The 16931-nt window shown below is 38.0% G+C and overlaps 1 protein-coding gene across 1 annotated transcript in view; it reads right to left on the reverse strand.

Moving 5' to 3' along the window:
• LOC107747235 (ras-related protein Rap-2a-like) overlaps window positions 1-8094 on the reverse strand; it is a 14564-nt gene extending 6470 nt beyond the window's left edge. Inside the window, exons 1-4 of the mRNA XM_016561687.1 lie at window positions 7947-8094; window positions 7788-7864; window positions 7324-7334; window positions 1385-1450 (exon numbers count right to left, since the gene is read on the reverse strand). Of these exons, the coding sequence (XP_016417173.1) occupies window positions 1385-1450; window positions 7324-7334; window positions 7788-7864; window positions 7947-8094 (302 nt within the window). The remainder of the gene's footprint in view (window positions 1-1384; window positions 1451-7323; window positions 7335-7787; window positions 7865-7946) is intronic.
• Window positions 8095-16931: the final 8837 nt, after the last annotated feature.

Raw genomic sequence — 16931 nt, forward strand, 5'->3', positions numbered from 1 at the left:
TAATATTTAGTGGTCGACCAATATATCGGCCGATATTTGGCATTTTTCAAATATCGGCATCGGCCGATAAGTTTTTCTGTTTGAGGGCACGGTGGACTTTTATTTTGACGGCGCGGAGAACGGCAGTTGCAGCGCCTGAGCGCACACCGCTCACATTCTCCCTCTTGTTGGCTGTCGTTGTTCAGTTCTGTCTAATATGGATAGAAGTCTATCTAATAATCAGATAGAACTGTTAAACAAAGGAATTAAAATGTATACAAAAAAGTATTATAATTATTGCTTTAATATTATTAGTATTTATAATTGCTTTAATATTATTAGTAATATAAAGGCAAACATTATAATACTTTCTCGTTTGCCGTCAGCATTCAGCAAACACGCATTTACATCATTTAAACAAATCTTTGAATGACTAATGAACATTTAATTTCACAAACTTAGCAGACTTAAGCCCCGTTCACACCAAGAACGATAATCCTCCGCCGCGCCGCTCCACTATTGTGAAGTCCGAGTCATTTTGTCGAACCGGTTACTTTATGCAGTTCGTTCGAAGGAATCAGTTCAAGGACGACTCACTGATTCTTTTACGTCATGACGTAATTAGGTCATCACCTGGTCCTTAATATTTAGGGATAGCTGGTTCCTTGGAACAATATGAACTTCTTCTTCTTCATTTTTTTTGTCTTTTTTGCGCATTTGCCCACTGTCATATTCATGTCATTTTCATTGCGTGCTGTAAATGAGTGTTACCTTAGCTTTATTTGAAGAAAAAATAAATTAAAAATGATTCACACAAACTTCCCAGAATACGGAGTGCCCTGTTGGTTACCGTGTTTACTTCCTTTTTAATGATATTTTTATTAAATATTTATTTATTTGTGACAAATGCTTTGTCTTCTAAAGTATATGTATGTTTATTTTACACAATTATTTTTAATCCATTTTCAAATGATTTCAAATTTCTAAAATATAAATTATAAATAAATAAAATGATATCGGCTTTATATCGGCCACCCTGCTTTCCAAGATATCGGCATCAGCTGTCAAAAAACCCATATCGGTCGACCACTAATAATATTCATCACAAAGTCATTACAATGTTTCCTAAATAAATGAGAGCAGCATTTGAAGCGTGGATCAGGTTTAGAGCAGCAGTGAAGCGCATCGCATCACTTGAGCATGACTCTTGTTTGAACACTGGATGCGGCACATCAAGGCTCGAGCAACAGGCCTGTAGAGAGGCCCAACTACACACACACACACACTGGCCGATTCTGAACATGCTGTCAGATGTGTTAAGATCATTTTCATCGTATGCAATGACATGTCACCAACAGCGAAGCTCCGACACCCTAATTCGAGACGGTTATCGGTCCCATCTCACCTCTTGACTCGGATGATCTGGTCTCTCATGGGCTTGATGTCCTGGAAGCTCTGCTGGTTCACCAGACTGGATTTTATTTATATGTAGTTCAAGTTCAATTTATTTATATAAAACAGCCACACGACTGACCAAAGTGCTGTACAGAGGTTCAAAAAAGAGTCAAATAAAAATATAGAGATCGGCACAAATAAACACAAATAAGAGTAGGCTATAGCCCCTGTAATATAAATAACTAAATAAATATGTCAATAAAACAAGGGGAGCAAAGTATAGACACTTAGAAGACAAAATACTAGGCAAAGACCATAAGAGAAGATTATTAATAAGCCAGGGAAAACACATTCAGATAGACTATGCAAGTTGTTTCCACCACAGAATAAAAACTGTGCTACAGTTGAAAAAATGTAAAATAAATACACAAATACATAAAAGTTTCAACGTGGAAGAAACATATAGCCTAGCTTTCCTTTGCTTATCAATTTTCATTTTATCTAGCTAAACTATTTGTTTATTTATTTATTTGTCTATTTATTTTTATTACTAAAACATTTACAGTTGTATTTATTTTAATTTATTTTATTTATTCAGCTTATGTTCGTCCTTTTGTGTGTGTTTCCTCTTGTTTGTTACCTGTTTGTTACATGTGAAATTTTCTTTCTTTCTTTCTTTTTTTTTTTTTTTGGATAGTTTAAAATTTATTTTATTTATTCAGCTTATGTTCGTCCTTTTGTGTGTGTTTCCTCTTGTTTGTTACATGTGAAATTTTCTTTCTTTCTTTCTTTTTTTTTTTTTTGGATAGTTTATTTAATAAACAGGCTTTAACAAATAGGCTACAATATTACAAAACAATATTCGCGGGATAACAAGTACATCTCAGGATTTCAAGAGGTCTGATAAAGTGCCAGTTAGGTCCAACCAAAATTGTATTGTCTTTCTGGTGGCACGCGTGACATTTTCTGTAAATGATCGTTAATTTTGTCCAATTCTGTTTCTTATATAGTCTATGGTCTATATATAGGTAGCAATACGTTCCAATAAGGCCTATAACCTTTTAGTCTTAATAATTTCATGTATGTATTTAATGCCGCCATGATTGTAATGTAGCCTACATTAAACAATACAAACATTCAATTCACGCTGAAAAGTTCATACGAGTCGGAGAGTTGTTGACTCGATAACGGCTTGGATTGATTCAGTAAAGAAATCGTTCCCTGTTGTGAAACGGTTTAAATGATTCATTTAAAAGATCCAACTCAATAGGGCGATTCGCTCAAACCGGACATGTTTACGCCTCTTCCATCTCGGCTTCCGTACAGAAGGCGAAGCCAGCGCTCTCGTCGGTTAACGGATCCGTGAGGTGCCCAATAGCCGGAACACCGGCCGGCTGCCGGAAACTGCGCTCAGACACCGAGCACACCGAGTTTCCGCTTGAGTCAAAACTAGCCGGTTGTCATTGACGTAAGGAAATGTTTGGGCGAAAACCCCCGCCCCAACAGTGGCGGCTGCGCGCGCAAGGTTTCAAGAGTTGCGGCGGATGTTGTTGCTATGGAAACACGCGGTATATGCGGCGCGCGTAGGTGGTTCGGCTCGCTAATAACTGGTTTCACTGACATTATAGTGACCCCCGGTTAGTGCTGTGGTTTGGTTTTCCAGGACATCTGTGTTCTGAACGTGTCTATGTAATATAAAATGTCACTTTGTGTCATTTTAAGATGATAATAAAACGGACAATTTCAGTTTTTTTTATTGAGGTAGGCTGTTAGGCCTAGGCTATAGGCTAGGCTAACGTTACATAAAAAAATACAATATTCAGACTAAAAGAGCAAACATAATGTGATCATTAAAGTTTAACAAAACAGTCTGAAAAGGTCAAGAGCAAAACACAATGTAATCAATTAAGAGTTAACAGTCTTAAAAAGTCAAGAGTTCATTAAACATTTTCTTTATAAAAATGGCTGTCAATTTATAATGGCATAAGAATAATATAAAATGAAAATAAGCTCGCATATTCTTTTAAATTCAGAATAATAATCTATATAGCATATAGACAGCCCAAGTGTTTCACCAACAGTAGGCAGAGTAAAATCCCAAAACAAAAATTGTCACATAAATGAAACACCAAGATTTTAAATCACTCAGTCACAGTTGTAACATTCCACATGTTAATGCTTTTTTTATTTTACACCACAAAACAATTCAGATTTAACACTTTCCATTGTTCACCTTCCATTTAAATGTATTTGAAGTTGTTTGTTGAATAACAACCACAATCAGACGAAACAAAAAACATGTATTTGTAAAGCAAGTAACTTGTTGATGGTTGTGGTGGAATGTTTTTATTGAATTGCACTAAACTTAAATATATATATATATATATATAAAAATACAAACAGAAAAGTTAGTAAACTGTCCACTATTAACCTAAAAGATTCTGGCATTTTTATTATTTCAAAGAACATTAGTACAGTACACAATAACCCTGCTGGGCTTTAATTCATCTCACCATGAGCTAAAATTCTGTAGCTACAATTTTTACATTACAATATCAGTTTCAAAATCATTCAGATGGTACACTGACTTCTAATAAGGCGAATGGCTTCTGTTTTCTTTCGAGACTTTCCCTCCAAACATTTGTTTTATTAGTATGTGTTTGGTGAGCAGATGCAATATTCTGTGAAAAGGGCGGGTTCCTTTATGGCAGAAATGTGTGCAGATATTCACTGTAGCGACAATTCCACTCACTTAACTGTAGGGGGCTCCAAAGTCACAAAAATATACAAAACTACTGCACATACATTTGCTTTAGGGTGCGTTCATACTTGTAGTTCTATTCTCTTGGTTCACTTGGTCCAGACCAAAAAAGAAAACGGTAAATTTGGTCCTGGTGCACTTACCGTTCACACTGGCATTTTTGACAGCGTTCACACTTACTCAAATGAACCGCGCTAACTGAGCAATCGCACCAGAGTTTGTTTAAGGGTGTGTTCACATGTTTGGTTCGATTAAAACGAAGTGCAGTTCCTTTGAGTAAATGTGAACGCTGCCATCCGAACCCTGGTGTGCACCAAACAAGCGGACCGAGACCACTAAAAAGATGGGTCTCGTCCGCTTCCAGATGAACTCTGGTGCGGTTCGAATGAAATATAAAAACACGGACTAAATACTTCTAAACGAACCAAAAACAGGATGTAATTACAAGATGCACTTCTATGCCAAAGTCAAGTCAATCTGAATCTCAATCTCAAATCTGGAATCTGAGGGTGCAAAAAAATCTAAATATTGAGAAAATCGCCTTTAAAGTTGTCCAAATTAAGTTCTTAGCAATGCATATTACTAATCAAACATTAAGTTTTGATATATTTACAGTAGTACATTTACAAAGAATCTTCATGGAACATGATCTTTACTTAATATCCTAATGATTTTTGGCTTTAAAAAATTCAATAATTTTGACCCATACAATGTTGACTATTGCTACAAATATACCCATGCTACTTATGACAAAAAAAAATGTACATGCAACTATGAGCGCGTTTAGTCTAGCAGACAGCATTAGATGTATTCGGCTTAAAGCGGCGCTGAGCAGACCGATCGGTGAATGGGTATTTTGATGTCCTAAAGTACAACAATCGGTCTGCGTAGCGCCGCTTTAAGTCGAATACACCTATTGTTTGGGTTCAGTCAAGAAATGTACATCATTCAACCCAACCAATCAGGTTGTGGACGTATCACTATGCCTTTAGGGTGGGTATCTTTAGGTTTGCTTTTGAAAATGCCAGTTTGAACGCTAAGCAAACCAGGACCAAATGTATCGTTTTCTTTTTTGGTCCGGACCAAACGAACCAAGAGAACCGAACTACAAGTGTGAACACACCCTTAAAATCAGGGGTGTCCAAACTCGGTCCTGGAGGGCCACTGTCCTGCAGAGTTTAGCTCCAACTTGCCTCAGCACACCTGGCTGGACATGTCTAGTATGCCTAGTAATACCTTGATAAGGTGGTTTAGGTTTAGGGTTGGAGCTAATCTCTGCATGACAGGAGTTTGGACACCAATGCTTTAAATATATGAATTATTCCAAATTTATTGCCAGTTATCCAAGGACAAAACAAAGTAGCAGAGTGGAACAAAATAAATACACACCCAACCATGGTCAAGTTACAGTATACTCTCAGCTTACTCTAACTAACCAAATACAACAAATGCCCTAAAACAGTCAAGAGTCACTGTCTTCATTAGATTAACATTTAAAGGGCTAATTTGTACCACTATCCCATTTGCTCTGTACTACAAGCTAATGTAGTGCCTGCCGCAGCATGGCAGTAGATTGCGCTGTTGGTATAAGAGAGAGCTCTTCTGCACCACTGCAGCGGACATGCATCCAACATCCACTAAACACACTGCAGTGTCTGTAGTCTGATGAGGAAAGCCTTTACAAACTGCCATCTGACATAACAGGTATTAAAACACAGTAGGAAAGATTTAGGCATATTAGCCTATTAAATAACTGCAGTTTTTCATTAAAATATACAATGAGGTCTAATGCTGCCTTCACGTGCTATCGGAAATTTCCTATTTATGAAGTCGTGATTACGAGCTTGTCGTATTCAAGTGCTTTAATGTCGGAAAGAATAAAATGTAGCATCCCATTGGTTGACTATCATAAACATTCACCGCGCTACACATGCAGTTTGCTGACAATTCTGGAATTTCGGTCAAATACATGCTTATATCACTGCTTATAAAACACAATATGCTTCGAATGATCGTTCATATCTAGCCTATAAATACACTACTTTAGCGACAAGACAAAGTGATGTAGTTGTTGTGAGAACAGCATTGACAGCAGCAATGGTTGTCCCCTCCACCATGTTTAAGATTATGACCCGCCCAACTCAGAAACTCTGGTATCAAAATTATTTCCAAAATTTCCCAGTAGTAAATACGACTTGAGAGGCGTTCACGTCTAATTTCCGATTAGAAACCTTGTATTTACGATAATTCCGATAGCACGTGAAGGCAGCATAAATGTCTGAGACCACATTAAAAATATGTAATTTTTCCCATTTAAACACGGAAATTAACAGTTTTTCGGATTTTGGAAAAAACAAATCAAAGTAATTGTAACACGTGTTGGCTGTCTAAGGAGCGCACGGCGCAGGAGTAGTCTGATAAATCCTTTTATTATAATCCATAAAGCAAACTCAAGGAATCGAGGAGCTGGGATAGCACAACACGTAGACCAAAATACAAATAATAACAGACAGGGAACTAAGGAACAGACAGGGCTTATAAACACAGGGACTAATGGGATAATTAATGACACAACAGGTGGGAACAATGAACTGATCGAGACACAGGCAAAACTAGGTCACGGGGAGCAAAGCAAAACACAACAGAAACGTGACGTGACAGTAATATTATTTGATATAATACTTGCACTTTTTCTAATAATAACAGGGAACTAAGGAACAGACAGGGCTTATAAACACAGGGACTAATGGGATAATTAATGACACAACAGGTGGGAACAATGAACTGATCGAGACACAGGCAAAACTAGGTCACGGGGAGCAAAGCAAAACACAACAGAAACGTGACGTGACAGTAATATTATTTGATATAATACTTGCACTTTTTCTAGATCACTAATTAAATATATAAATTTTTGATATTGAGTGCTGTTGCCATTAAAGCCAAAAAAAAGTGCTTTATTAGAATTAATGGTATTTTGGCTAATATAACATGGTTATGTAGTTTATACAATTTTGTATAAAAATTGAAAAATAAAAATACAAATCAGTAGCATTTTATTCAGTCAGATTTTTAAATCACCCTGTATATACCAAAAAGAAAATATTTCTAACCCAGAAGTGTTGACAATGAACAAGTTTCATTCATGTGTATTTATATTAGCACTGGGTCCATATTCTGCACTTTACTTTAGGATTATCTGTTAAAGAAACAAAGAGAAAGATCATTTGCAGAACTCATCCTCCTCCACTAGTGCTTAAATAAAACATATTACAGACCAAAGCCAATGTATCTTTTGTGAACATCACATGTACACAGAACATGAAAAAGAAACAAGATGTAAATATACATAACAGGGTGTAAAAACAAATTAACTAATAATATTTCTTAATATTTATTTGAACTATGATATTTAAAGTGACTTTTGTTTGATTTTTTTTTTAGATGAAAGAGATTGATGTACTATGAAAACATACTTTAAGAACTTTAAAAAACTATTGAACGTTTAAACTTGACGACTTTTTCAGAAGAAATAATTTAAAACTGAAAACTGAGAGGGAAACGTTTTCTCAGGTGATAGACAACAGCTGATCTGAACAGATGGTTTAGGTGGAAGTTCAGGGTGGGTTAGTGGGAAAGTAAATGAACAAACCTGACTGGCGTTTGCTGTGGCAGCAGCAACATAAGGGCTGACAGCAGGAACAGCTGGTGCACCGAGCATCATGGGAACTTTTTAGGCAGGGAACACATAGGAAACAATAAAAAACATAATGGAATTTGTGTCTGTGTGAGTGTGTTGGAGTGAATGTACCTGTGTAGGGAGTAATGCTGTGGCCGTCTGCAGTGGTGGGCTGACCAGGTGGGCCGCGGTTAAACAGACATCCTGCTGCTGCTGTCTGCTCCAGAGCCACACGCTTAGCCAACAGAGCATGAGGAACGGCCTGAAAGAAATAAACCATGAGGAGGAGTGAAAGAGACAAGAGACTGATGTATAAAAGCCACTTAAAGGGATAGTTCATCCAAAAATGAAAATGTGATGTTTATCTGCTTACCCCCAGGGCATCCAAGATGTAGGTGACTTTGTTTCTTCAGTAGAACACAAATGATGATTTTTAACTCCAGCCGTTGCAGTCTATCAGTCGTATAATTCCCGAATGAGTTCACGCGAGAGAACATAATCTTTTAGTTTTAAGTCAGTTTGAACAATCTGGATAAGCGCAAGTAACCAAGTACCATTTTGATTAGCCGTCGTACCTACAATGACTGTGCACTGTGTAAACAATGAGTGACGTATATGCGCGAGAGATCACTTCCGGCGCTTGTGTAAACTACGCCAGAGCGCGTACACACCTCACGCACCGGATGCCGTGCGCGCGCTCAAAGCAGTTGGACATAGTGGTGTATTAGAGGTAAAAAATGATATAAATACTGTTCGGTTTCTGGCACAAACCGATCGTTTCGTGTCTTAGGACATCAATGTGTCGTCACGAGCCGCAGGGTTTAATTTGGATTTGTCTGTGCATGTTTTTTTTACTCTCATAGATTTTGTTAACATTGTCATGCATTATACGACTGATAGACTGCAACGGCTGGAGTTAAAAATCATCATTTGTGTTCTACTGAAGAAACAAAGTCACCTACATCTTGGATGCCCTGGGGGTAAGCAGCTAAACATCAAATTTTCATTTTTGGGTGAACTATCCCTTTAAGCCAATCACTCGCAGTTTCGCTGACTAGTCGCTACCTGAAAGCATCACAGGCAGTAGACTTATGCACATATTTTTATATAATTTCATTGTTACTTCTAGCTTGAACTCAACTTTAGATTTCGGTTCAACTGTTTAGAATTATTTATCTGTGAATGCGTGGTTGATGGTAAATGCCACAAACAGTTCATTGTGAAAAATAAGTACGCTTTCACATACTTTTAAGTACTTCTTATGTAAATAATATACTTTAAATGAATATACTTATGTGTGAACTGAATGTAATGTTTTCAGACACTTAATTGCATTAAATCTATAGTCTTTGAAATATGGTTAAAATGCACTGCTGAATGTACTGACAAACATTTATGACAAACGAAAATATACTTTAACCTATTAAAACTTGTATGTTGTGAATTTAAATATATTTGTGATTAGACATTTACAATTATGAAGCTGCAATTTAGTCCATTTCAAATATATTAAATTTAAATGTAATACTGAATAAACACACAAGAGATAAAATTATAATCATGTACTTTACATGTGCTTTAGTATGTTATTCAACACATCAAATGAGTGTACTTCCTTAAAGCAGAATAAAAGTTTATTAAACAATGATTTTAAATATACATTAAATTGAAATGTTTAATTTGGCATTTACAAAGTGCACTGTTTAAAAGTGTATTTAAGTGTGTTAAGAAACAGTCATGAAAGTGTCTCTCTTTAAATACACTTAAGTGGGCTTATATTTCATTAATATTATTTTTCTGCAAGTACAGCTTTTTTAAAATACTTAAAAAATTGGAAGTGCACATGATTCAATACAATTAAGCACACTTCTTTTACACAAGTGAGTAGTAAAATATCTGGCGGCAAAGAAAAGCTAAAGGGGAATTTGCTGAGAATTAATTGTGACGTTCAGAAGCATTATTTATTTGTGTATATTGTCTGTGTAAATGCCCACAAAATGAGCTCTGGCTGTGTTTTGCATGGCCATTAATCTTGAGGCAAATGTATAAATGGAAATGCAGCCAGACAATGGCTGACAGCGAGTAAGTGGTAACATTTTCAGGCTGTATTTAGTCTGTGAATAAGATGCAGGGATTTGAACTGAAATGATGTATGCTTCACTGACATTGAAACTGTAGGATGAACTCTTTATAACGAGCAGGAAGGAGTGGGAGGAGGAGGAGGAAGGAGCCACTTTTTTTTTTATAGGAGTTGTGTGTGACTCACCCTCAAGCCATCCTAAGTGTATGTGACTTTCTGCTTTCAGACAAATACAGTCTGAGTTAAATTAAAAAATGCCCTGGCTTCTCCAAACTTTATAATGGCAGTGAATGGGGGTTGAGATTTTGAAGCCCAAAAATGCGCAGCCATCCATCATGAAAGGTACTCCACACGACTCCGGGGGGGGTGAATAAAGGCTTTCTGAGGCGAACTCCATTTCCTTTTTGGATCCTGTTTTTCTCACTAATACTGACTAGAAATATTCACTTAGTAGATGCTTTGATGCAAAGTGAAATGAAGAGAAGCACAAGCAATTCATTAAAGGAGCCAACAATATTAGCAGGACTGTATTGAATTACAAGCAAACTGATTAAAAATATACAGTGCATGAATCACACTCACACACATTTCCTTAATGAACAGATAAGGATACCTGCTCACCTGTTTGATATTTTTAGCTTTTTAATTAGCTTAACCAGCTTCAGCAGTTCAACAGTCCAGCAGGTGGACTAGCACCAAACCAGCATAAACCAGCCTGAGTGGTGCAGCATGAAAACTCAGTCTGGTCTAAGCTGCAACCACAGCACTTACAGTTCAGTCACTGCAAGGAGCTACGACTTCGATTAATCACATCTGCTTATAATTTCCTCTGAATCATGCCATAATAATCATAATTTTACTTTATGAAACCTTCCTATTTTGTCTTCCTCCAATACTGAACATTTTCATATGCTTTGTCAGTTTTAGCTTTATTTTACTCTGTATGTTTTGTGTGTTTGTTTACTGACTTTACACTCTCACAAAAAAGCTGTCACTGGTGTGCACTCTAAGATACAATAGCTAAATGTACTAAATCTTTGTATCTTATTTATCCTTAAATTGTACATAAAGGTACATATTAGTGCTTTTAATAATCTTTTGGAGTGTGTTAAAGAAGTATGCGTATTTTGATGTGTTGACTAACATAGGCCTACTAAAGTATATGTAAAGTATATGTTATTCAATATTACATTTAGGGATATTTTAAATATACTAATCTCCAACGTTGTCATAAATGCATAATTACAAATATATGACATATATATAAGTAATTATGAAATTACATATAAGGATATTATATGTATATTAGGCATATAAGCATATACGGATATATTAGGCATATAAGCACTCTAAAGTTAATATATAATCACATTTAATATAAATTTAAACTATAATATATTTTCATTTTATTTGTTGCTGCTATATCTCTTCTTTAAGGCTAAAGGTAGGCTTTTTAAAAAAAAAATTTTTTTTTATAAGCACTATGCTATAAGCACTGTCTAAGTAAATAAAAATTAAATATAAGACAAATAAAGGTATTTATGAGCATTCGTTTTAGGTTTTGTGGTTTCAATAGATTGTGTTGAGTGTATTGTCAACAGATTCATGTCAGGACATCATTTAGCCTACCCCATTAAAAACAATAGGCCTATAGCCAAGTTCTCCTCTCGCAGTTCATTTTGTTAATTTGGTGACACTGAAATCAAATCAATAAAGTTTTTTGTCATGTAGTCTTAGTCAAATAATATGTAAATATATGATAAAGCGATGCATAACAGTGTATGTCATATGTTACAACATGTTGTTACATGTGTAACAAATCAACTTTGCTTGGTTGGAACAGCAGCTACGCTAATTATGTTTCTATTTGTTTCTCTGTTTTTGCCTCTGTTTTGTAACTAGGATTTACACAAGCTTCAGTCTGGATCCAGAACACCTGAGAAGAGATGATGCCAACCCCTCAGAGGACATCAGATGCCAACCCTGAAACAACATACAGAACTACCGCATTTTGCTATAAGTTTGATTGCATCATATAATAATTGCTGTTAATAGTGTTCATCGTCATTGATTTTTTCGTACATTTCTGCCATATGTACATTAACTGACAACCACCACTGATAAGCTACTACTAAATATTGTAGAAACTTAATTTGCTGTAAAGTTGCTTTGCAACGATTTGTATCGCGAAAAGCGCTATACAAATAAACTTGAATTGAATTGAATTGTTACCGCCCGAACTGATCGCAATGTATACGCGTGATAGCAAAATGAGCCAAATTGTCACGTCATGTTTCCGTTGTTTTTTGCTTTGCTCACCGTGACCTAGTTTTGCCTGTCTTGATCAGGTCATAGTTCCCACCATAGTTCCCATTGATGTGTCATTAATTATCCCATTAGTCCCTGTGTTTATAAGCCCTGTCTGTTCCTTAGTTCCCTGTCTGTTATTATTTGTATTTTGGTCTACGTGTTGTGCTATCCCAGCTCCTCGATTCCTTGTGTTTGCTTTATGGATTATAATAAAATACTTTATTGGACTACTCCTGTGTTGTGCGCTCCTTAGACAGCCAGCACTCGTTACAGAATAGCAGACCCTCAAATTGAGTAACGTAATAGCGACATTTTTCTTTCTTTTTTTGTTTTTGTTTCTCCCCTCTCCCGGAATGGATTTACTGGCTGTCCAATTCCTGTGCCTGGAGCAACAGGCAAGAGGATCGTTCGCTGGAGGACCATACCCTGGACTTTTTAGATCTGGCGTGCCTTACACCAGCCTGAGCGAGAGGTGTAAGGCACGTCTGCCAGTGAATGGCCCCGAGGAGGGTTTCGCTGCTTTCGTGGAGTGGGTGCTGGAGAGAAATGGACTGTTTTTCCCTTTTTCCCCCGCTAAGGAAGGAATCTCCAGCACCACTCCCGACCCAGAGACCAGCCAGCCGTCATCCAGCGGCACGGAGCAATTGCCTGACTCCACCGCAGATGGAGAGCTGTTCCTTAGTTCCCTGTCTGTTATTATTTGTATTTTGGTCTACGTGTTGTGCTATCCCAGCTCCTCGATTCCTTGTGTTTGCTTTATGGATTATAATAAAATACTTTATTGGACTACTCCTGTGTTGTGCGCTCCTTAGACAGCCAGCACTCGTTACAGAATAGCAGACCCTCAAATTGAATAACATAATAGCAGCGTTTTTCTTTCTTTTTTGTTCTTGTTTCTCCCCTCTCCTGGAATGGATTTACCGGCTGTCCAACTCTTGTGCTTGGAGCAACAGGATCGTTCGCTGGAGGACCATACTGATAGATCTGGCGTGCCTTACACACTTTCCCGACCGCTCGCTCTGTATCTTTTGTTACACCAGCCTGAGCGAGCGGTGTAAGGCACGTCTGCCAGCGAACGGTCCCAAGGATCCCGCTGCTTTCGTGGAGTGGGTGCTGGAGAGAAATGGACAGTTTTTCTCTGTTTGCCCCGCTGAGCCTGCCGCGACACGAGAGCCAGCATGCAAAACCGCGACTGAGCCTATCATCGCCCCGGAGCCTGAGCCTCAAGACCGTTCTGACCAGGTGCGTGAGCCAGCAACATCGCCAGTCCCTGAGGGAGTTTTTGTGGAGATTGAGGGCTTGGAGGGAAGCCCCGCCCCCACACTCCCACCGCTGAGGGTGAGCTGCAACTGACCACTGGATATTCTGAGGAACTTATGGACAGTTTTCAAATTAACTTTATAGACCGGTTTGGGGAAGTAATACCCAGTGCTCCCGAATCTCCTGTGTCTCCGCTGGTTCCGCCCAGCTCCTGTTCTCCTGTGTTCCCTCCCAGCCTCCCTCTCCCGCCTCCTCTTCAAAGACCAGCCAGTTCCTCAGCCCAATCAGCTCCTAGCTCCCTCGTCTCCACCGTGGCCTGTCATCCCACTGGCTCCGCCTTGGTCAGTCGTTGACCATCCGTCGCCTCGGGACTCCACTCCTCTGGCTTCGCCTCATCACTCCATCCCTCTGGCTCTGTCAGGCTCCGCCTTCGTCCTCAGTTGCTCCGGGTCTGCCACGGTCTTCCGGATCCCCACCTGAGCCTTCTGCTCCACCTTGGCCCTCTAGATCCTCTGTGTCACCCTGGCTTTCTGTCTGCTCGGCTCTACCTGGGTCTCCGCCTCCAGCGGCTCAGTCTCTGTCAGTCGGCCCCCTGGTGTTGTCGGCCCCTTCTCCACCATGGCTCCTCCCGCTGTCGATTCCACAGTGGGCCGCTATCCTGGCTGGCCTCTGGATCTCCATCTGGCTCCTGCCTCCATCCACTCCGCCCTGGTCCTATGAAATATGCCCCTTTCCCATTGCCTGCCCGCCTCCTGAACCCCGACTCCATCTGGCTCCTCCTGCTCCGGGCTGCTTCCTGGCTCCTCCCTCCATCCACTCCGCCCTGGTCCTATGAAATATGCCCCTTTCCCATTGCCTGCCCGCCTCCTGAACCCCGACCCTCCCTCCTCTGTTGGACTGCTTTTGTTGGCGCGAGGACGCGCCGTTCTGGGAAGGGGCGAAATGTCACTTCACATTTCTGTTGTGTTATGCTTTGCTCCCCGTGACCTAGTTTTGCCTGTGTCTTGATCAGTTCATTGTTCCCACCTGTTGTGTCATTAATTATTCCACTAGTCCCTGTGTTTATAAGCCCTGTCTGTTCCTTAGTTCCCTGTCTGCTATTATTTGTATTTTGGTTGTGCTATCCCAGCTCCTCGATTCCTTGTGTTTGCTTTGTGGATTATAATAAAAGACTTTATTGGACTACTCCTGCGTCATGCGCTCCTTAGACAGCCAGCACTCGTTACACAAATAAACCGCTACAGCATTAATTTATGAACATTATGAAATATTCATACAAGATAGTTTATAAACTCACTAGATGTCGATCTTCTGTTCAGAATGATTCCATAAAGCTTAATTACATTGTTAATATTACATCTGTATATTGCATAAGTTGCATAACATTACATGATAAAGTATGAAACAATAATGTAGAAAATCATATCTAGGCCTAATCACATTTCCCTCACAGCTGGATGTTTATCAGAATAGAATAGACTCTTACAATTCACAAACAGATCATTCTGTTCCATGTTATACTGTATAGATGATGAAGTACGGTCAAAAAAGCGTGTATTTACCTGCTTTTTGCAGTGTTTCTGAATGCTGTTCTGGGACTGCTTGGTTTGATACGTGCGAATGTCACACGTTGCCAAGGCAACAGTGATGCAGTTGGAAGAAAAGATGAAGAAAATAGAGATACAGAGAGAACAATTTAAGGATGAACGAATTTAAGTGACACTAGACCTCAAGCCAGAATATAGCCTAATTTTTAGTTACCGTTAAAACCATAATACCAGATAGGCTACCCTTATTAACGGAAAGGATGTATAGGCTACTCAAAGATTAAAGAATGAAAGAAGGAATAAAAACATATAAAACGTGTTCCTTTTACATCCTTAAAATTTCTGATCTTGGCACACAAAATCACTGTGTATATGGAAAGCCGTTTTAACATTTAATCTATAAGCCGTACTAGTATCTATTTTCATGCTACTAGTACCTATTTTTTTAGATACTAGTATCTTTTCCATTAAGTACTAGTACTTATTCATTAGATACTAGTGCTTATTATTTAGCTACTAGTGTTTATTCTTTAGGTACTAGTGTTTATTCTTTAGGTTCTAGTGTATTTTGCAAAGTTACTAGTACTTATTCATTAGATACTAGTTCTTATTTATTAGACAATAGTACTTATTCCACTAGTATACTAGTATGACTAGTATTTAATTATACTTTTCTTGTTAAGAAAAAAATAAAACTAGTTCTTATTTTTTAGTTACTAGTAACTTTTCTAGACCAGAGATATCCTGAACTTAATAGATACTAGTACTTTTTAAATTTGCATTTCTGCCCAGTATGCTAATCGTTAGAGTTGGGACTCATACTCAGACTCGAGTCCGGTCTCGAGTAAAATTTTTTAAGGACTCGGACTTGTCATGGACTCGGATGCATTTTTACTCTGACTTGACTCGGACTCGAGCCTTTTGGGCTTGGAAAATATGTCAGAGTCAAACCGAGTCCAGGGATAGTTGACAGAAATGTCACTGACTCAATGCATTATCACAAAAGTGATATTCAGTATTTGCATGTGTTTTTTAAGTCTTGTCCAGCACTTGAAAGCTGATGGGTTTCTGTGCTCACACACCGAAAGCACGCTCACAGAACACACGTCAGTGTGCAAATGCCGAGTTCTCTTTCGATTAAGTTCTCTTAAATTCTGTTATTACTACACACTTACACGAAAAGTTATGTCAAAATGCCCGTCTTCGAGACTATTCATGTAAATGCCGTCGGTTTTGTCTCAAGTAAACTTGAACAGTTGGGAGAAATACGGATGTGTCAAAATATTTGATCTACGTGTCAGATCTTAAAGCAAAAGCATAAACCTGCAGTCGCCGACTGCGCCATAAATCTTAATCAAACAAAAGAAAAGGAGAAAATCACTCACTGCTCTTGACTGAATCATTTATTAACTTTAATAAGAATCATCTATATTTAATGTATACAGTGAAGATTATTTTTAGATTTATTACTTCATAAAGTGTCTGTAGTAGGCTATTTCTGTAGAAGCCTTTACTACTGAAAAACTTACTACTGAAACTTTACTACTGAAAAACCTTTAAAAAATTAAATATTTAATTTGTATTTTTGAGTAATATATTTATTTATCATTTAGCTTGTAAGTAATACTTGGAGTGTTTACTTGCCTTCAGTAAGCTTGAGAATGTTTTATTACATTAGTTTATTATTTTTTGCTTTTGTATTAGTGGCAGTTTCTAGCTTCAAAGAAAAATAATTTTTCTAACATCTTTGCGGCAATAGTTTTTATGGGTCCAAAATCACCTTGGGTTTCACACCCAGTTATTAGTTATTTTATAATAAATCAACGGCCCTGTTCATTTTAAACCCGTTTTTTAAACCCAGAAATTAAAATGCTGTTTTTTCTTTAATGGTTCAAACACTGATGAATAGAATAAGCAGAC

The sequence above is a fragment of the Sinocyclocheilus rhinocerous genome, unplaced genomic scaffold (genome assembly GCF_001515625.1).
Source record: "Sinocyclocheilus rhinocerous isolate Xijiao unplaced genomic scaffold, SAMN03320098_v1.1 scaffold2184, whole genome shotgun sequence".
In the NCBI taxonomy this organism is placed as follows: domain Eukaryota; kingdom Metazoa; phylum Chordata; class Actinopteri; order Cypriniformes; family Cyprinidae; genus Sinocyclocheilus; species Sinocyclocheilus rhinocerous.